Consider the following 21959-nt stretch of genomic DNA (forward strand, 5'->3'; position numbering starts at 1 on the left):
AACATATACTACTATATTGTGAAATATCAATATTATTTTCAAATATAAATGCTCCATGATAGTTAAATAAATAAATATAATAAATTTCAAATTTAAATTCTACAAGAACAATGATACAAACAGAATATAACTATACAAAATCTAAAGGTTACTTGATATCCCTTTGGGGATATTTGATATAATCAAAACGATACGAATGAGAGATTAATATGACTCATACACATAGATGACAAAGATTAAAAAAAAAAAAAAATTTAAATTGTATAAGTACAAAAAAATATGAACAAGATCATTTATATTTTTCAATATATATATATATATATATATATATATATATATATATATATATCAATACAATCGATTTATGCAAATGAGTCGTTGAACCTTATTTTTAAAAGAAAAGTATAGCACACGATAGACATGAGAGGAAAAAAATATTAAAATGTTGAATATGAGAAAAATAAAACTCGAGGATTAATCCGAACTCGATCCATACTTCAGTTTATTCATGTCTTATTCACATTTATGTCTCTATTTTTTTTTTTTTGGGTTAGGGTCATACCTAACCCAAAAATTACAGGACAAGACTAGTTAACGGGTCGAGTCGGGTTTTATACAGACAATGCAGATTTTGAGCAGTGTGAATAGTAAAACATTAGAATGAAAGTTGTGGTGTTTGTGATTATGATTATGGGCCGGGTTGGGCTAGGCCCAATGGTTAATCACACGTGAGAGAAAGAAACAGCGTCGTTTGTCGTGTTGCTGAGCAGTGTAGGGTTTAATAGCAGCCACCTTACACTCACTTTTTCTCTTTCGCAGAAGCTCAAACCCTTTCGCTTCTGTTATTTTTTTTTCTCTTCTGTTATGTTATATTGTTCCTCTTTACACATTCAACTTTACACTTTCGTTTCACTCCCAAATCGAATCCAATCGAAGCTTTTCTTCAATGGCTGAAACCGAAACTCAAACCGAAACTCAGAAACAACACGATCTAATTCAGAGAAAAATCGTCTTTGTCCCTAACAACAAACCTTTTAAAGGCTTTTCCAATGATTTCCATATCGAAACCCTAAACCCTACCACCACCACCACCGAAAAACGGCAACTTGTTTGCGTTAATGGTACTACCTCTCATCCACCTCCCAAAAAACACGATGGTTCCGAATTCTCCGAGTTTGGTTTGGATCCAGAGCTCAACGTTGGAATTACCTTTCGCAGAATTGTGAGTTTTTGTTTTATTTTTAGTTTTCTCTCGAATTTCATTTATTTGTACAGCTCAAAATTTGGTCGGTGATGTTTGAAATTTGAGATGCTAATTTGTTTGAATTTGATTTGCAATGGTTAAATTCAATTGTAATTGATCTTTTTTAGCTAGCTTAAATATTTTTTTATTGGCTAATTTATAAAAAAAAATTATTGTAAATTTTCAGGGAGCTGGATTATGGAATCTTGGAAACACTTGTTTTCTGAATTCAGTGTTACAGTGTTTGACATATACTGCGCCTTTAGCTGCGTATCTGCAAAGTGGCAAACATAAAAGTTCATGTGAGCAATACATTTACTTCAATGACACATTATGTCAATGATTTGGTTTTTTAGTTCCCTTTATATGTGACATAGAATTTCTAATTATAGTTTGCAATATTTATCTTTATAGGCCGAGTTACTGGGTTTTGTGCTCTTTGTGCAATACAGAATCATGTTAGTCGTGCATTGCAATCAACTGGAAATATATCTCCGAGTGATCTGGTTGGAAATCTGCGGTGTATCCTTATGTCGTTTTTTATTGTTATTTAAATAAATTAGTAATGAAGGTTTGCTTATACTTTTTATTTAACATGGCCAAACTCTTTATTACAATAATAGCCTTTTTTCCTTTATCCTCGTACTCGGGTCTCTATCGTTTTTAACACAAAAGTCCACATTATTCATGCAGTCTGTTTTTGAAATAAGGCTAAAAGCCTAGAACCAACTTCTTGACTTATTTATAGTTAATAAACACGGGATTTGTCCACATGCATCTTTTTGGAGCTTCCACATTGCTGATTTACTCCTTTTAAGCTCAGCTTCTTTAAACTAGGGAAAAGATTGAAAAGGTTTTTCATAATATATAATTTTACATCTTATAAGGTTTAGGAAACTAAGAAATTTGTTGACTACTCTTCTCTAGAACAAAATCGAACATGCTTTAAGTTTAACTATATGCTGATTGCTTTTTGGTTTTACCCTTAAGTATAGTCCCCTCCCCTTACCCCGATTTTTGTTAAAAGCACTTTCCATTTTATTCCCTTGCATACTTGTGCTTCCTGACATAAGATTAGGCATATCACGCAATTTCCGAAAATCTAGGCAGGAGGATGCACATGAATATATGGTGAACTTACTTGAGTCAATGCATAAATGTTGCCTGCCCTCTGGAGTACCGAGTGAATCACCTGGTGCTTTTGAGAAAAGTTTGGTTCACAAGATCTTCGGTGGTCGTCTTCGAAGTCAGGTACTTGATTTGGTGGGATTTTTATGAAGATGATTATTATTGTGGCAAAACCCAAGTCCCACCTGAAAAAAGGTTATAAAGAGTGACACCTCTCACCTTACAAACCATACTTGTAAGGATGAGTTGACTCTATAAAAACCTAATATGGTTTCAGAGTCTATTGATGTTGGTCACCCATCATTTATACCCCCACACCAAGCTCTATAGTGCCGGGTGTGAATAGGTATTGAGAAAATCCTAAGTCCCGCATAGAAAAAAAAGAGGGCTTGAAATGAGTTTATAAGTGTGGCAATGGGTTATGCCCAATATAAAAACCTGATATGGTATAAGCCTATCAATTCGAGCCGCCCATCTTTTATATTGACGCTCTAAGCCCAAATAGTTGGGCGTGAGGGGGTCATAGAAAAGACCCAAGTTGCACAGAGAATAAAAGATAGAGCCTGTATTGAGTATATAAAATAGTGGCACTCCCCATTTTACAAGCTTATTTCGTAGGGGTAAGTTAAGTACAACTAGAATTCAAAGAGTTATGTTGATATTTAAGCCATAAACCGGGAAAATCAGTATATGTTTTGATTTCATGGATGACAACAACTCAAAAAGTTTGTTTGGGTTCTTTTTCCAGGTGAAATGCAGACAGTGTTCTTTTTCATCCAACAAGTTTGATCCTTTCTTAGACTTAAGTCTTGAAATATTGAAGGCAAATTCACTGCAAAAGGCACTTGCAAATTTCACAGCTTCAGAATTGTTGGATGGGGGAGAGAAGCAATACCATTGTCAACATTGCAAACAAAAAGTGCAGGCTATCAAACAACTGACAATTCATAAGGCACCTTATGTGCTGGCAATTCATCTAAAGAGATTCTATGCTTATGATCCTCATAAAAAGATTAAAAAGAATGTTGAGTTTGACTCTGCACTGGATTTGAAACCTTTTGTCAGTGGCTCATATGTAAGTAAGCAACGGTCTTTTTTTTAGTTATATGTAATCTCACTTGTAAGATAAAAATAAAATACAAAATTAGTGTCCAAAATATTTAATTTGTGAAGTGATTACTGTGTTCAAAAGGACAGGCCTGGAAAACATTTCAAAATATTTGTTGCTCTATTTGACTGCTTTCTGTATCTTCCCAAGACGTTGTTATGTTATTCTTCTTACTTTCAAGTTTCTCCTGTTTGGCAGGATGGAGATTGCAAGTACTCATTATACGGGGTCCTTGTTCATTCTGGTTTCAGCACTCATTCTGGCCACTATTACTGCTTTGTTCGCACTTCAAATAACATGTGGTATACCTTGGATGACAGTCGGGTACTGAAAATATGTTAATATCATTTGATATTTAGTGTTATGAATTGTGTAATTCTTGGCATTCATTTTATAAATATATATAACCCAAGAAAAATCAGTTAGGGTTATCTGGTTGGGGCAAATAAGTAAAGAGAATATATCATCAAGAATAAATATCTTTTCTGGAACCCTTTTGTTTTATTGAAAAATAAGTAAACATTGGTCTTCTTTTGATTAATTTGTGTCTCACCAGAATCCGAGATTCTTTCCAATTTCTGTTTATGTTAACTTGTGCTTTTAATTAGAACTGGATAAATAAATACTCCTGCTTTGATGATGTACATAAAGGTGATGAATTATATGTCATGAATTCCTTGCATAAGTTGTGAATCATTGTATTGATGAGTGTTCTGTGGTGGAATAGTTTCTTAAAACCAGACACTAGGGACCCTGTTTCTGCAGTTGCATTAAGTTAATTAATCATTTTAACCCTATTTTTACTGTTGTGACAGGTAAGTCATGTCAGTGAATCGAAAGTTCTAGAACAGCAAGCTTACATGTTATTTTATGTTCGTGATAGAAAAAGTGTAGCTCCAAGCAAACCTGTTGATATCCCTAAGGAGGTAAATGTGAAAACCAATGTTATTGGAAGTAGATATCCAACTTCAAACAATGCACTTAAAGATTATCCAAATGGTCACGTGGAAAATAAGTTATGTGTTGAACCTTCTTTGACCGCTGAAACTCAGAAAAATACGTTAAATGCGGATCCATCAAGGGTTTCATGTGCGAATAATGCTCTGGTTCAGCAAAAGAATAGTTTCATTTTAGCAAAAGGCTTAATGCATGGTGAAACCCCTGTATCTGAACTCACTTCTAAGGAACTTGCTCAGAAGAACTCAACAGTCGATGTCTCTTTTGCTAAATCAGAACTTGAATGCTTGTCATCCTTAGATCACCCTGGAAAAGATAAGGTCCCTTGTAATCAGAAATGTTTAGATGCAACAGCTGATGACAGACCTAATCTGTTCAACAAGAATGCATTTTTAAAAGAGGGTGTAGGTTCTCCTTTAAAAGAGCCGGCTATAAGTAATCCCCAAACTCTTATTGGTCAAAATGTTAGTGACAGAACATCACAGTCTCAGAAGGTAAGTTATTCAAAATACTTTATGTATCCTCTTTGGACCAAACTGGTGCTATTTCAGTTTTGTTGATTACTTATCTGTTAATTCATTCCCAGATGAATTCCCCCACTGAAGTTGATGCTGTTGCAGCTCAAGATTCAGTCACAAATTTCTCAGAGAAAGCTTGTCTTGTAACTTCGGTAACTAAACCAAAATTTGTTCATTGTATCCCCTGTTTATATCTTGTGGCCTTATTGTTTTGGTGTATTTACCCTACTTTTATATATTTAGGTTGGAACTTCAAATGCTTCGGTTGAGGAGGAAGCATGCAATTTATTGGTTGAGAATGCGGTTGTTTCTCAGAAACTTCTTAAAGGTTCATCAAATAGATCCTCGAGTGACTCAAGTGTTAATCAAAAGCAAGTGAAAAAACCAAAGAAGAAGTTTCCAAAGTACCACGGATCAATCATGCGACTTCGCCCGATCCTCCGTTATGTGGCATACCTAGGGCCGCGGAAGAAGGATCACAAAAAAAGTAAACGCCGCGAAAAATTGAATAAACCTGCTAGCTCATCAGATGCTGGACTATCTACTTCTGGAAAAGCACAGTTACTTCCCTCTGTAACAAGTTATTCTGAAAGTAAAGCAACTAAGCCATGTCCTATGCCTGTTGCTAACATGAAACGTAATGATGTATCTCTGATGGAACATAATGCTGAAGGAGAGTTGAAGAAGAGGAAGAGGATGGACCAGAACTGTGCTGTGCTTGCAACAGCTACACAAATAGAAAATATGTCCCAGTGTTTATTGGAAAATAAATTTGAAGCTGCACATGCTTTTAGTCCACAGGAGGATAAGACAGATCAAATGCATAATAGTGTTATGAGGATGCTCACTAGAGGTCTAGAGGAGACAGTTGGTATGTTTCAATTGGCATTTTCATTTCAGATTTGTTTGGCACGACACATAAAGTTTGTGTTCCACATCTATGTACTTTTATTTCTCGGTTCTAGACTGTGCAAGATCTTTCATGTCACATGCTAAATGTCATTTAAATGTTTGCCATCCTTGATTAACATAAAGCTACTTTAATTAAACTAGCTCAATTTGTTATCTTATGTTTGCATTTTTGTATTACCTTTTCCACCTCTGTACTTTCAATATTGACACCTTTATGTATAATAACATAATGTTCTCGTTTGGTACAGTTGCACGTTGGGATGATGTGGAATTACCTTCATCTGAGCCCTTGGAATCAAAGAATGACCAGATCGCACACATTGGATATGTTGGGGATGAATGGTGAGCTCTAAATATATGGTTCCTTTCTTGTATACTATGGAAGTAATTGAAGTAATTTGGTCTGTTTTAGTTTGTGCATTTCTGTGTTGGAACCAATTGAATGCCTGAATCATTTTTTGAAGTCCTATGGTTTGAAAGTGATTTATTTTCTCCCGGGATGTGGTAAATGTTTATTTCCAAATATGATGTAGCTCAATTTTATGTTAAATGATTACTTTGAAAAATCTGTTAGTGCCTAAATGGTTTTTTTTTTCCTACTCAGTCGAATTTGTTTTTTAGATAAGCAGGACTTATATTGTACTTAGGCTTAATTCACTTCCAAATTTGACCTAGTGATTGCTTTTATGTAGAATGTTGGCTTGTAGATTCACTTATTACTAATCACGTCCTTTAGGCAATGCATCGTACATTGGACATGTTTTGTTCTGATCTATGAATAAAATAACCCCTTCATGTTGTTATGCTCTACTGACCATTACCTTAGAGCTGCTAATAGCAATGTATGAATTTTTTATGTAGGGATTGTGACTTAGACTCTTTTGATGAATAACTGCACATATTTATTTATTCCGTTAAAAAAAACCCTGCATATATTTATAAATTTGTATCTTACTGCCTAAAAATTTACAGGGATGAGCAATATGACATGGGGAAGAGGAAGAAGTTAAGGTTGAAGCAGAGCTTTGGTGGACCAAATCTTTTCCAACAAATTGCTAACGAGAAATCGAAGTTTAAAAGTTCAAAATTGAACGCTAACGAGAAATCGAAGTTTAAAAGTGCAAAATTGAACCATTCGAGCTCAGGGAACCCTCCATTTAGGATATGACTCCAAAATTCATTTCTATTATCTGTCGACATCAAACGCTGAAAATGTAGTGAAGAGGAGAGCATCTACCTTATTTTTTTGGGTACAAATTTTGTTGGCTGCATCATATTGTCTTTGTAGCCGAACTGAAGAGGGTTAGAATTATTTATGCACCTTGGTTTCTTTGTAGGGCATTTCTCATTTCACAATCCAGACAACTATTAGTTGCATGCATGTTTGGAAAAGTGTAAAATGAAACCCTTTGTATTATTTATTTCTCTTGTAATAGCTGCACGTCGTAGCGCAAATTTTGTTCGTGAATTTTATGTTATATGAGCTTTGCATAATGTATTTTGGACTGAAATTTGTATTTGGCTTATGATTAAGTGAAATTAAAACATTAATTAATCGTTGTGCGATTTAATTTAAAAATTAATAAATCGCAAGATAACTTGGATAAATTAGTGAAGTACTATTTGGGACAAATTTCGCTCATATATTTCTTTTCGTTGACTTTTTTTTGCCTTTCATTTATTGGTAATGGGAAAAGTTAGAAACAACTTTTTTTAAGCTGAAACAAATGAATGAATGATATTGCACTGTCCAGAAGAATTTAAAGCTGTCAGACAGGGACTTCAATTTTTTGACATGATCCTTAATGAAGGACATTGACTTTCGAACGGAGCACATAGATTATTTATTCTTGTTGGTTTAGTTCTGTGGCATGATCATTAATGTGAACTTCATACAATTCAACCATCAACTGTTCTTCAAGACTTAAATATAGAAATTGACTCTGGTAGACATTTACTAGCACTACAATATGTGCTTTCCTTCTATGCACATCTCATCAAACGTAGTGATCTCTTAACAATTTTTTACATCAAAGTTATATATTAGTAGGATTAATTTTTTCATCTAAAAAGGTTTAACGTTGCAGTTTATTGTCTGATTCTCTTTTATCCATAAGTGGTTATCTGGAATACTCCCTCCGATTCTTATTATAAAAAACACTTTGACAAAATCACACAGACCAAGGAATGTAAATTTTCTCATTAATGATTCTAACATTTTATGTTATATTCCAAAACTAACATTTGACTAGTATGAGAAATAGGCATCTCTAATTAATGCACTAGCATTATAATGAATTAGTTGATTGTATTTAATAAGAGTACATATGGAATTGTGTCAAAGTATTTCTTATAAAAAAGATTAAATAAAAATTTCAAAGTGTTTCTTGTAAAAAGGACCGAAGGGAGTATATATTAATATAACTAAATCAATTCCATTATAATTTTTTATTTTAGTTTTTTGTCAAGATCTAGTTTAGTAGTCAAAATTTTATTCCTTAAAATAAATGGATAATTTTAAGTTTGAATTTCAACCTCTGTATATTATAATGTTTGTACCAACTTAAATATGAACAAAGTTTTCTTAATTATAGTTATGAAATGAACACTTTTTTTACCCATGATAATTAATGCACTTGATGAACTCAACTATTTGCTCCCAAATGAATGTTCTATCTTCTAATACGAAGGTATATATTTTATGGAAAATGCTAATTAGTGCCCCCGGGGCACTAGTTAAAGATACTAATTATAGTAAAATTACATTGAAATTTGTGTAGTCAATGTTTGTAAAGTATAAAAAGTGTCATTTTCAATGCAAAAATTGCTTTTATTGTATCCTTAACTAGTGCCCTGGGGGCACTAGTTAGCATGACCCATATTTTATTATCTATAATAATGTACTTCTTCTTATGTAGATTACTCACAATCACATATTTCATTTCCTGATTACTTTTTCAAAACAAATTATTTATTTATTTAATTTTGATAAAAAAAATTAAGTTAAACCCATTAAACTAGAGCAATAATGAGATGGTCCTGGACGTACATAAACACTTATTTGACGTGGTTTGAAGAATAATAAGTATAGTGGCAGCATGATTAAGAAAATGGATACTATGGGGATGTTATGATTATTAATTAGTTTTGTCGGTACATATTAATGTTACTCATGAACCCAACCTCGTCCTTCATAATCAGTGCCATCATTAGACCCTGCATGTCCCCATACCATTTGTTTTCGATTTTCACTTCTCAGTGTATGCTTAGCAATGTCAGCATCTCATGTTATGTTAGGTTGTAAAACCATCCGTTTCAATGTAATTTTGTCCTAATTTAGTGTACTCCTCTTTCTCTCAATTACACACATAGTGAAATATTTATTTATAAACAATTTTTTTATGGCTAATTTTTTTTGGGTTTGAAATAGAGTTAAGATCAAACTCAGGACCTCGTCCTTTATCATACTACTAAATCTTTAACCATTAGATCAAATCTATAACGTTTATTTTTATGTCTATTTGGATTGACTTATTTTTATTTTTATAATGGAATTTTACTTTTTTTTGAGTTTATAAAAGATAGTCTAAGCATTATTTATATGTTAATTCAGACAAGTACAGTATATATATTTTTTTTGTATAAACTCTAAGTCAACTCAAACGTAAAAAAAATAATTTTTCATATATTTTATTCCGAGTAATTACATACTTGACACATTACACACTTCCACTGAACCACCGTCCACCGGTGTGAAATACGAATTATATAGATATTTTTTTGATGATTGAACACAGTATCAATATATTGCTTGTTTGTCGTTATAAAAAAAAAAAAAATTGCTTGATTGTTATCCAGTGTAAATTTATTGATTATAAGATAATTTATCAGCTGTTTATTTCAATTGTGAGATGAGTCTCGTTTTGAATATAAAAGTGAATGTTCAACACTTTATAAGTGAGAGTCCAATGAATTTAATGTCTTAAGATTTTGGATTAAAATATGGTGTCAAACTTACTTATATATATGTAGTTGTTGAAAGTACAATGTGATGATCTTTGGACCATGACCCAACATGCCATTTTTTTTACATAAAACTTAAATTTGACAACTGACGTCAACAAATTCTTACTCTTTTATTTTGGATTTAATTGATATGCATCGACAATGTAAAATAATTTTACACTATCAACCAATATCAACCATGTATTCCGCCACATCACCCCACTTCACCCCACTTTCTTGATATGACATGACAAAATGATGATTTTTTATTGGACGATCTTATAAAACTATTTTACACTGTCGGTGCATATCAATTAAACTCAATTTATACTAAATATTTATGCTTATTTGACCCAACTTGAAAGTGAAGGTTTGTCAAAAACTGACTTTCTGCGCATGTTTCACAAAGAAGCCAACTTGCCATGTGTGAAAACCAAATAATATATTTCTTGTATGTGAAGATTTGTCTTTGTAAAATAAAGTGGTGTTGGAGAAATATTGCTCCAATGTAGATCCAAACAAGTTGAGTCATGGAGAAAGAAAGGAATTATATATGGTTTATGGACCACAAAATTGGTAGAACATGCTATAATTTAGATTTGAGACTCAAAATGAAACTATGTTAAAAAATAATGGACATTAGGCAATATAAAATAACATGGAAACAAAAGAAAGAAAACCAACACCAACAATACATTGGTCCGAATAAAATTGAAGGTAGATTCTTTAAGCAAATTATTGGATTCAAATCATATAGATAGAAAAATGTGGTTAAAAAGTAAAATCTCACTAAATATTACTTGATAGAGATTAATCAAATGCAAAACAAAAGGATAATTTTATGGACAATGTTGGTCCCTGTTGAATTGCTTCACGTGAAATTGGTCGAAAAAAGTTAAAAAATCCAAAGTGAAAATAGATGATTGTTTACACTTTAAACTACTCAAATCAAGTTAAAAAAAATGGTCCACATGGTAGATTATTGGTTATTATTGCCATTGTCCCAATAGTTGAGTCTGACATTCACAATGGCCCGCATTATGTTAGTATTTTATTTGCATACTAGCAATAGGGATCTGGATTCCCTGCTGTTGGGAATCACACAGTTTCACGCTGTTTTGCATCTCAGCCATCCATTATCAGATCGGACGATCAGAACAATTCATTTATAAAATTACTCAAAATAATCACAGCCACACGATTATGATCGGACAGTCCCTAGCTGTTACAGCGTCCTGCTGTAACAGCAGGAAATCCATTTCCCTAGCAATAGCATTAGCATGCATAAATTGGGGGGTCACTTGGAAAAATGGGACTTTTTCCCATGCTCTAAAGTCAAAAATATACATTTTATTCAACTCCATTGAAAATTAAATCATTATCAAATGCTTCAATATTTTAAAGGTCATGTTAACGGCGGATTCGACGGTGGGAGATCATGATAGGTCTCTTACCAATCGAGAACTTTTTTTCTGAAAAAAATCGAAAACTTTTTTCTAAAAAAATCAGGAATTTTTTATAATACTACCAGTACACCATAATATCATATACACACTCAATCCAGTCCACAAAACATGTGGTGCATTGGTGAGAGACCTATCATGACCTCCCACCCTAGAATCCGCCCATATTAACATGTATCTATCTATCTAAATATAAAAAGTTTATTTCTTTAATATGTGTTTTTAAGGCACACATTAACATTTTTCATATTTTAAAGATTTTTGGTACTTAGTGGGTTGGAGACATGATAATATATTGGTAACAACCGTGAACCTTTCACTGTACCAACAACATTAATTGCACAAAAAAGAACAAATCTTCTTAAATTTGATGAAAAATTATGTACTAAAGAAAGAGAAGAGGAAATGGAATGGAAGATAGTGATGACAAATATACAATAGAGGCAGCTGTATTATGTTGAAGTACAAGTCACGGAGTATAGGATATTAGCTCAACATTACCTTATTTTGAGGGCAAAGAGGGGATCCAAATTTTGAATTACCATCTGTAATGTTTTATTTTTTTTACTCTCAATTGTGTTATTGGAACATTAAAATATAAAAATTGTATATAAAGTTTTTTTTTTATTTTTTATCAAAAAAATTGGATATAAAGTTGTACATTTTTTATTTCTATCTTTCATTTACATTTTATCTTGAAATTTATATATGTATTTCAAAAATACACATATGAATCATAGTACATTATACTATTTGACTTTGAAGTTTCTTTTTTTAAGTATAAGAGATACACTTTTTAAAGTGAATAAATGAATGTATCGTCTCAGTGAGCATAACTTAGTTTTTAGAGACACCATATTTTATATGTATTAGTTATAGTTCGAACTCCGAACACTTCGTTTATTCACTTTAAAGATAAAATTTCTAGCAATTAAACTATTTAACAAAAAAAAATAAACTTCAAACATATATATCAGTAATTCTCTTTGACTATAACTTTGTTTTATCTGATTTCAATATCAGTGTTTTTTTATGGATTGCTGTTTCGAGTATTGCTTCCATTGGACTTCTTATGTCGGGATATGGGTCAAATAATAAATATTTTTTTTTGAGTGATCTACGAGCTGCTGCTCAATCGATTAGTTATGAAATACCATTAACTCTATGTGTGAGACATTTTATATAGAAGTTTCAATGTTCAAAAAAGTATTTCTCTTGAATTATTTTATTTTGAAGGGTGTACACACCGTCAATATCAAGGAAGCACTAAAACATCACAAGTACACATACCAGTCTATGTTCGGATTTATGTTTAGTTTTAGGAGAAAATAAAGCTAATCTAGGTACTCCATGTAGTTATTGTAGTATCATAAAAAAGGTTTGTATATAGAGACCAGAAAGAAGGAAAGGAAAGTAAGATATGATGGTATTTTTCTTTCATAGTATAATTAGTTATAGTAGTTATTGTATAAAAATTTAAAAGATTTTTTCCAACTAACTATAGTGGTGGTGATAAATACACTCACTCAGTGACTCAATGAAAAATCATTAAATTCACACCAACAAATCTTTAATACTATATTTACAATCACCAACCGTCAACCTCAACAATAAGTATATCAATTCCATTTATGAATCTCAAACCCACTTCCCTGCACTCAATAACATTCATGTTCACCTTTTCCTAATTTCCTCCATGTTATGGAGTAATAAAGGAAGGTTATACACTAACTTGTGTCCTAAGGTGTCAAGTTAAGCTATACAGTAGAGTAGATATTATGTATTGAAAAAAAAAAGTAATTTTAAAGTTTTTTAAGAAATTGATTGCATAATTTTCAAGACAATGATATTTTTATATTGAGATATTGTCTGTTTTAGGTGTTTTAGGTTGCATATGAGTCTTGACAATTTTGTCGTTATTTTGATGGTTGAAGAGTGTGAGTGTTATATATAACTAATTTTAGCTTTGATATGAGCTAAAAGGGAATACAATGTGAACTCCTATTTTTAGCGCCAAAGTTCCATTATACCCTAAAATACGTCACACCACGTGCGGATAACATGAGAGTTACTTTGTTTAGAGTCATGTTAACTAATGTTCTCGTGAGACTAGTTAAGAAATTAAAAAAAAAAAAGTAAAACCTTGTATTCAAAATTGTATCTTTTTATATTTTTAAAATATTAACTCCATAAAACTCAAGATAATTTTGCTATATTAAATTTCTTTAATTAGCGCCTCGATACACTAATTAGCATTTTTTTTTGTCAAAGTCACTAGAAATTCCACCCTTAAATAAATAAATGAGATAATCGGAATTCGAATCCTGACCCCACACATATATAATGCAATGTCTTTATCAACTGAATTAAACACATGCGACACTAATTAACAATTTAACATTTTGTTTTTGCACTGCATGTGGAAAAAGCCCCTCCTGAAAAATCAGTTTCTATATTTCCATGACAAAAAAGTCCTTCCAAACCACAAAACAAAGTAAAAAAGCATGACAACTTTTTCACAATCATCTTTGAGTCTAGATAAAGACAACCATTCCCCACATTCTCTTGTTATAGTCCAAACCACAACCTTTTGAGTCACAGCAACTAAATTTGTTTCTTCAAGAACACAACTAGTATTTACCTTTAACCTTATTTAGCTCCTTCTTTTACTCTCTCTTGTGTCCTTCTATACTATATATACACTTTGCAGTAAAAAAAACCATTTTTCCATGAAAAGATACTGAATGCACAAAAGGGTTAGCTCCAATGGAGTTAAAGAGCACAACATCCATAATCTATGATAGTTAGGTTTTGAATTTTTCCATAATTTTTAAGTATTAGAACACCATTCCCAAATGGGTTTAGGAGTATTTGGATCTGTTCTTATTTTAACATTTTTGTTCAAGCATTTAGCTTCTCAGCAACCAAACACTGATGAATTTTATGTATCTGAGTTTTTGAAGAAAATGGGTTTAACATCATCCTCAAAAGATTACAACTTTTCATCTTCTGTTTGTTCATGGAAAGGTGTTTTCTGTGATTCAAATAAAGTATATGTTTTTCAGTTAAACTTTTCTGGTATTGGTCTCACTGGTCCTATTCCTGATACAACCTTAGGAAAACTTAGCAAACTTCAATCTTTGGATCTTAGCAAAAACAAAATCACTTCTTTGCCTTCAGATTTTTGGAGTTTAAACTCTCTCAAAAGCCTTAACCTTTCTTCCAATCAAATTTCAGGTTCATTGACTAACAACATTGGAAACTTTGGTTTACTTGAAAACTTTGACTTGTCAAAAAACAATTTCTCTGATGAAATTCCTGAAGCTTTGAGTTCCCTTGTGAATTTGAAGGTTCTTAAACTTCACCATAACATGTTTGTTAAAAGTATTCCTTCAGGAATTCTCAAGTGTGAGTCTCTAGTTTCAATTGACCTTTCATCAAATCAACTGAGTGGAACACTTCCACATGGTTTCGGTGATGTTTTTCCTAAGCTTAGGACTGTGAATCTTGCCGAGAATAATATCGATGGAGGTGTCTCGGATTTTTCAGGGTTAAAGTCCATTTTGAGTCTTAATATATCAGGAAATTCATTTCAGGGTTCTATTGTTGAAGTCTTTGAGTTAAAGTTGGAGGTTTTGGACCTTAGCAGAAACCAATTTCAAGGTCACATTTCTCAGGTACATTACAATTGGTCTCATTTAGTTTATCTGGATTTGTCTGAGAATCAACTTAGTGGTGAAATTTTCCAAAATTTGAACAATTCAGTGAATTTAAAGCACCTTAATCTTGCATGCAATAGATTTACAAGACAGAAATTCCCACAGATTGAAATACTATTAGGATTGGAATATCTTAACTTGTCCAAAACTAGTCTTGTTGGTCACATTCCTGACAATATCTCAAAACTTGGTAATTTGAATGCACTTGATCTTTCTATGAATCATCTTGATGGGAAAATTCCCTTTTTGAAGAATAAACACCTCCAAGTTATTGACCTTTCACATAACAATTTGAGTGGACCAGTCCCTTCATCTGTCTTGGAAAATCTCCCAAAGATGAAGAAATACAACTTCTCTTATAATAACTTAACCCTTTGTGCATCAGAAATCAAATCCGATGTCCTGCAAACATCGTTCTTTGGATCAGTTAACAGTTGTCCAATAGCTGCGAATCCGAGTTTTTTCAAAAGAAGAAGAGACACTCACCACAAGGGAATGAAGTTAGCTCTTGTATTGACCATTGTATTGATATTCGCGCTTGCCGGGATTTTGTTTATAGCATTCGGTTGCAGAAGGAAACAGAAAATGTGGGAAGTAAAGCCAGGTTCATACAGAGAAGAACAGAATATCTCAGGTCCATTTTCCTTCCAAACTGATTCAACAACTTGGGTGGCTGATGTGAAACAAGCAACATCAGTTCCAGTAGTAATCTTTGAGAAGCCGTTGTTGAATATAACCTTTGCAGATCTCTTATCTGCAACTTCAAATTTCGACAGAGGTACCCTTTTGGCTGAAGGAAAATTTGGACCTGTTTATAGAGGCTTTCTACCAGGAAATATTCATGTTGCAGTTAAAGTTTTGGTTGTTGGTTCTACATTAACAGATGAAGAAGCTGCTAGAGAGCTTGAGTTTCTTGGTAGAATCAAGCACCCTAATCTAGTTCCTTTAACTGGTTATTGTGTAGCTGGTGATCAAAGAATTGCTATATATGATTACATGGAGAATGGAAACTTGCAAAACCTTCTTTATGATTTGCCACTCGGTGTTCAAAGCACAGATGATTGGAGCACAGACACATGGGAAGAAGCTGCTGATAGTAATGGAATTCAAAATGTTGGTTCTGAAGGATTACTCACAACTTGGCGATTTCGACACAAAATCGCTCTTGGAACTGCAAGAGCATTGGCATTTCTTCACCATGGATGCTCTCCTCCAATGATTCACAGAGCTGTTAAAGCTAGCAGTGTTTATTTGGATTATGATTTGGAGCCTAGGTTGTCTGATTTTGGACTTGCAAAGATTTTCGGAAGTGGTTTGGACGAAGAGATTGCGCGTGGTTCACCTGGTTATGTTCCACCGGAGTTTTCTCAACCGGAATTTGATGACTCTCCAACCCCGAAATCTGATGTATATTGTTTTGGTGTTGTTCTGTTTGAGCTACTAACTGGAAAGAAACCGGTTGGAGATGATTATACTGATGACAAAGAAGCAACGACTTTGGTAAGTTGGGTTAGAGGACTTGTAAGGAAGAATCAAACTTCAAGAGCTATTGATCATAAAATTCGCGATACAGGATTGGATGAACAAATGGAGGAAGCTCTTAAGATTGGATATCTATGCACGGCTGATTTACCTTTCAAGAGACCAACCATGCAGCAGATAGTTGGACTTCTAAAGGATATTGAACCTACAACTAGTTAGAATTTAGCAACACATGATGTAAAAGAATTGTGGTCATTTTTTATTTAGCTTATCTTTTTGTTTTGTTTTTCTCGTACTTAGATTAAGAGCTTCCTATGCAACCATGGAGCAAATGTGGAGCTATTAAGTTATTGAGTTCTGTTTGTAATGCTGATCTTTTTTGTTTTTTCTTCAACCAGTTCTTCTGGTAGATCAAAAAGTGTCTAGCTTTGATGAATATACACTAGAAGTTCATCTTTTAACTGACATGTTACTGCAGCATGTTGTAGTAAATATGTTATGCTTGGTTTGTAAATTGCAAAGGTACATTTGTTTCAAAAGAACTCTATAGTTACTTTGAGTACAAATGTGACCAAATATATGATGGTTGGTTTGCAACTTGCAATCTAGAAAGTACATTTATTTCAAAAGAACTCTGTAGTTACTTTACATTTAATGTGCTCAACTATGTTTTATTTCCCATGGAGAATTTTTCAAATCACTTTATGTGATTTGAGAATATTTTCAACAAAAAACCAGACATACTGTTTAAAGAACTGGCCATGGTTATCCTTGTGCAGGGTTGAATATAGACTCATGCTGCTTCTTAGAATATGTTTAATATGTGTACATCTATCAACTATGTTTTTTCTTTGGGTGAATTCTATCAACTATGTGTGGTAACTTGGTATACATGTGTGGTAACTTGGTATACTGTATAAGTGTTTATATATCTGGGAGCAGCATACTTCAAGAACCAAGCTAACACACTTCAAGAACCAAGCTAACACCACTAAACCAACCCCAAATGGGTTATAAGATGAGATATATTACTGAGGCTTAAGTTTTTCTCAAAATGAAGATAAAACTCACGTAAGATAAATATATTACGTGGTTGTGGATCTAGATTTGAACGAAAAAGGTTGGGGTTGGGACGGGAATCATAAAAATCACTTGCAACATCAACAACTAGATCAATTGCTTAATCGACTAAAAGTTGAAAGGGAAGTATCCAAATTGTTAAACTTTGCAGAGTAAAACTATTCTAATAAGTCTATGTTTGGTTCTAATTTTGAAGTCTATGTTCTTGAGTATAATTAATTGTACGACTAGAAATGTCTGTATTTCTTAATTAGTTTCTTATTCGGCCTCGACCTTCTTTTGTAATTTTTTTTGACATCATCATCTGGTCCACTTAACCGTCTAATCTGGTTCAAGGTCAGTTGTGACATCAAGTAATTTTGTCACTGCAAAACTACGATGAGTAGCTACAAATTTACAAAAGCTACACAAACGTGAAAATTTTGACGTGGTTTTAAACTTGCCGCAGAAAACTATCGCAGATTCAAATAGACTACCGGTGAGACTAAAATTTCAATATTTGTTCATTCTATTGCCCTTAATTTGTTTAGTTTTAAAATAAAATTTAGTACACTAAAATAATCATGTTTGACCCCTTATTTTTTTTAGCAGTAAATTAAACGTGGTCCTAGACCCTAGTGTTGAAAATATAGTTTTATTTGAGCCAAAAGAAAAGAAAATATTGTTAGAAAATATCTAGCTTGTACTATTGTGATTTTTTTTTAACAAATAAATAAAATTATTTTTTAAAAAATAGAATGTGTATCACAAGGCCAAAAAAGGAAAAAAATAAATAACGAATGACAGGGTGAGGATTGGATCTAGGTTTAGAATAAAAAGAGAAGACCCCGTATCCTAAATTCTTCTTCTTCATTACTCTCTCACAAACACACACACAAAACCACAAACAGAAAAACATCATCAATCATGTCGGACGAGGAACACCACTTTGATTCAGTTGCCGATGCCGGAGCCTCCAAAACCTACCCTCAGCAGGCCGGTACCATCCGCAAAAACGGTTACATCGTCATCAAGGGCAGACCTTGCAAGGTTTATAAAATTCTTCTTCTTATGCGTTTTCTATTTTATATATTAATTGATTTGATTTTTGTTGATTCACTTGATTAGTAACCGCTAACGTTTGAACCCTAAAAAAAAATTGGAACTTGATTTGATTGGATTATGTTGAAACATAGACTCATATGTTGTTTTAAATCTAGATCTAACATTAGTTGCAACTGAAAAATTAGGTCTCAAAAGTGATTATAAAACCAGATTAACTTTACTAGTCGATGAGTTAGATTCGATACATAAACTTAATATAACTGGATTATCTATCAATCAGTTAAGTTATAATTAGATGTCAATTCCTTTATAATAAGGACTGTGAAATTATAGTTTTTCTGTAATATTTATTTGTTAATATGATTTTAACTTTGTTTCTGGGGTGCTATGTTTGTTGGTTGATTTGTCTGTTTAGGTTGTTGAAGTTTCTACTTCAAAAACAGGAAAGCATGGACATGCAAAGTGTCACTTTGTTGCAATTGATATCTTCAACGGCAAAAAGCTTGAAGATATTGTTCCTTCATCCCACAATTGTGATGTGAGTTAGCTTTTATTTCATTTACGTGTCTAATATTTGCTCGCAGTGTAATTATGTCTCATATTGTTGTTTCTTTTCAGGTTCCTCATGTGAATCGTACTGATTATCAGCTGATTGATATCTCTGAAGATGGTTTTGTAAGTTTTCTTTACTTATGATATTCGAGGTTTCGTGGAAACAAATTAATTTGAAGCTTTTGAAATAGATAATGTTTTATTTGTCTATTGAGATTGCTATCATGTCCTGAGAACTGAGATTTATGCTTTATGAAAGGTTACTTTAGAAGATAATATTAGTCTTTTGGCATGTTTTCCTTACATGAAGAAAGTCAAATATTTCACAATAAAATCTACCAAAGGAATGAGAATAACCTTTTATTATTTTCAAAAAGCTATTATATATTCAATTCAAGATAAGGGTTTTTTTGGTACATATGTCAAAATAAGATGAATAAATATAACTTTGTTGTTTTGAAAAGAAAAATAATGAAGAATAGGACTCCAACTGCTGATGTGAGTGAAGACAAACTCATCCACATAGCAAGAAATAGAGACAGATTTTTTTTTTTTAAACAACAAAATTTTATTAGATAACCTAAAATCTAACTTTTCTAAGTACAAGGAATACTTAGAAAAGTTACAACGAAATTACCACCCACTCGACTCTAGCGAAGAAAGTATTGATCATTCTGATATTGTCCAAGAGTAGTAGAAAAACATTTCTTAACCTTTTTGAGTGTTTCTTTTAGGTGAGTCTGTTGACTGATAACGGAAGTACCAAGGATGATCTGAAGCTTCCCACTGATGATAGTCTGCTTACTCAGGTATTGGGTTTTATAATTTTAGTTGTGAATTTATCCCACATATTTTTTGTGCCTCTTTAATGGATTTCTTTTATACTTTCATATAGATTAAAGATGGATTTGCTGAAGGAAAAGATCTCGTGGTTTCTGTCATGTCTGCAATGGGAGAAGAACAGATATGTGCCCTGAAGGACATTGGTCCTAAAAATTAAAATGGTTCTCTGGAAGTCACTATGGGTGATAGCACGTATTTTATTCTTAAATGTGCTAACAGGTAGTAATTTGTCATATGCATGTGTGCGCAATAAACTTGACAAAATGGAAACTGCCTTGAGCTTGAATCTCATGAAAGCTTGAGGTAGGGAAAAAAAGGAACCATATTTATCTTTCGTCTTTTTAATTATTGAACCCTCCGGTGTTTTGGTAGAGGATGAATTTGTTATAAGTGTCTCTTATATCTTTATCGTTTTTGTTGAGTTTAATATTGAGCCCTATCACTCTCCTCTTTGTGCAATTGTCGAATAATTGATTGAAAAATAAATTTAGGATAATAACTGTGGTACTGGATATGCACCTCCAATGAGTAGCTTAAGATGACTCCACCGTGCCACATAATTTTGAAGTAAATTTCAACTCGTGTTTGCACCTATAGATTGTGTTCAATGGTGAAACTCTTGAAGTACGCTTTTTGTGCACCTCCATTAGGTGTTGTTTTAGCATATAAAAAATGTTTTAAAATAAGTTTTTTTTTTAAGAATGTTGTATCTGTTTTTTAAGAATTTTGAAGTAACTTTTAAAAATAATTAGAATCTAGCTTTTTAAGAGTAGATTTTTTTTTAAAGGTATAGGAAAACAAGTGTCAAAATGTAGAGATAATTTCAGAGAAAAATATCATTACATAAATTTTAATATTCGTTTCTTCATATATTTTACTATTGGAATCCAAGTCGAGTATTTTCTAGAATTTGCTCCTAGAAGACATCCAAATAAATAGAAAGACATGCTATTTTTAGTACATGAAAGAAAATCAGAGGCAATTTTCATGTCATTTCACTTTTTTATTGGGGGGTAGATTATGTCATTTCACTTTAAGCAATAATACTTTTACTTTTAAAAGAAATTCTGTGCCATCCCTCAATAAACTAGTGTCATGAGCTTATCGGAGAATGTCAAAATTTAACTCTTCATTTACCTTGAAATTCTTGTAGGAATCAACCCATTAGTGAATCTGAGTGGGTGGTAATGTGCTAATGTGTGAAATGTGAAGGACGTTAATTTTAATTTATGGTATTCGTTTTTTAAATTGTACAATAAAATAAATGTTTATGGAAGAGCAAAAAGATTCCAATGTAATACAGTTGAAATATTTAAATTTAAATAACTTTTGTATACAAATGTGATTCGCTTACAAAGGCATCGACATCTTAAATCCTTGCTGATGATAAGTAAGCAATAATACTGTATTTTCTATGAGTAATAGTAGTATTTTAACAAGACACGAATCTGCTTTAGAGACCTTGCATGAAATACATAGTCAACATTTTAAAGTAGCTTTATTCTTCATAATAAGCCAAATTGGTTGATTTCTGATTGTGCATATTCCTATTCAAAGCGGTACTATTTTTTTTTTGGTTTAACTACACATTTGGTCAATTACGTTTATTTTAGGTTTTAATTTAGTCCCTTACGTTTAAAAAGTATCAATTTAGTCCCTTACGTTTATTTTAGATTTCAAGTCAGTCATTTCCGTTAGTTGAAGCTTAGACCAAAGATTGATCCTCGTATTAAGCATCTTCCACCACTGCTGCTACGATTGCAAAAAGTTCCACGATGACGTACAAATATCCTGTTTAACCCGTGTTTACTATATGGATCACGAATTTTTCTAAAATTTTCCCATATTCTTGCCTCTCTTCCTCTCAATCTCCTAATGCGCCTTTACCTACCTCTCCTGTTTGCG

The 21959-nt window shown here is 32.5% G+C and overlaps 3 protein-coding genes across 3 annotated transcripts; all 3 read left to right on the forward strand.

The window, feature by feature from the left end:
• Positions 1-761: 761 nt before the first annotated feature.
• Positions 762-7437, forward strand: LOC123909478 (ubiquitin carboxyl-terminal hydrolase 23). The gene is made up of 11 exons (XM_045960319.1): positions 762-1222; positions 1431-1545; positions 1658-1765; positions 2322-2494; positions 3120-3446; positions 3678-3803; positions 4295-4930; positions 5023-5106; positions 5198-5825; positions 6115-6208; positions 6839-7437. Exons 1-11 carry the CDS (start codon positions 947-949, stop codon positions 7032-7034), a joined length of 2763 nt encoding a protein of 920 aa, XP_045816275.1. The 5' UTR covers positions 762-946; the 3' UTR covers positions 7035-7437.
• Positions 7438-13821: 6384 nt separating this feature from the next.
• LOC123908285 (probable LRR receptor-like serine/threonine-protein kinase At2g24230) lies at positions 13822-17132 on the forward strand. The gene has a single exon (XM_045958874.1). It carries the CDS (start codon positions 14190-14192, stop codon positions 16752-16754), a length of 2565 nt encoding a protein of 854 aa, XP_045814830.1. The 5' UTR covers positions 13822-14189; the 3' UTR covers positions 16755-17132.
• A 1222-nt stretch (positions 17133-18354) lies between these two features.
• On the forward strand, positions 18355-20481 carry LOC123905445 (eukaryotic translation initiation factor 5A-2). Its single transcript, XM_045955037.1, has 5 exons — positions 18355-18644; positions 19075-19197; positions 19278-19334; positions 19946-20020; positions 20107-20481. Exons 1-5 carry the CDS (start codon positions 18522-18524, stop codon positions 20209-20211), a joined length of 483 nt encoding a protein of 160 aa, XP_045810993.1. The 5' UTR covers positions 18355-18521; the 3' UTR covers positions 20212-20481.
• Positions 20482-21959: the final 1478 nt, after the last annotated feature.

Source organism: Trifolium pratense, linkage group LG2, assembly GCF_020283565.1.
Source record: "Trifolium pratense cultivar HEN17-A07 linkage group LG2, ARS_RC_1.1, whole genome shotgun sequence".
In the NCBI taxonomy this organism is placed as follows: domain Eukaryota; kingdom Viridiplantae; phylum Streptophyta; class Magnoliopsida; order Fabales; family Fabaceae; genus Trifolium; species Trifolium pratense.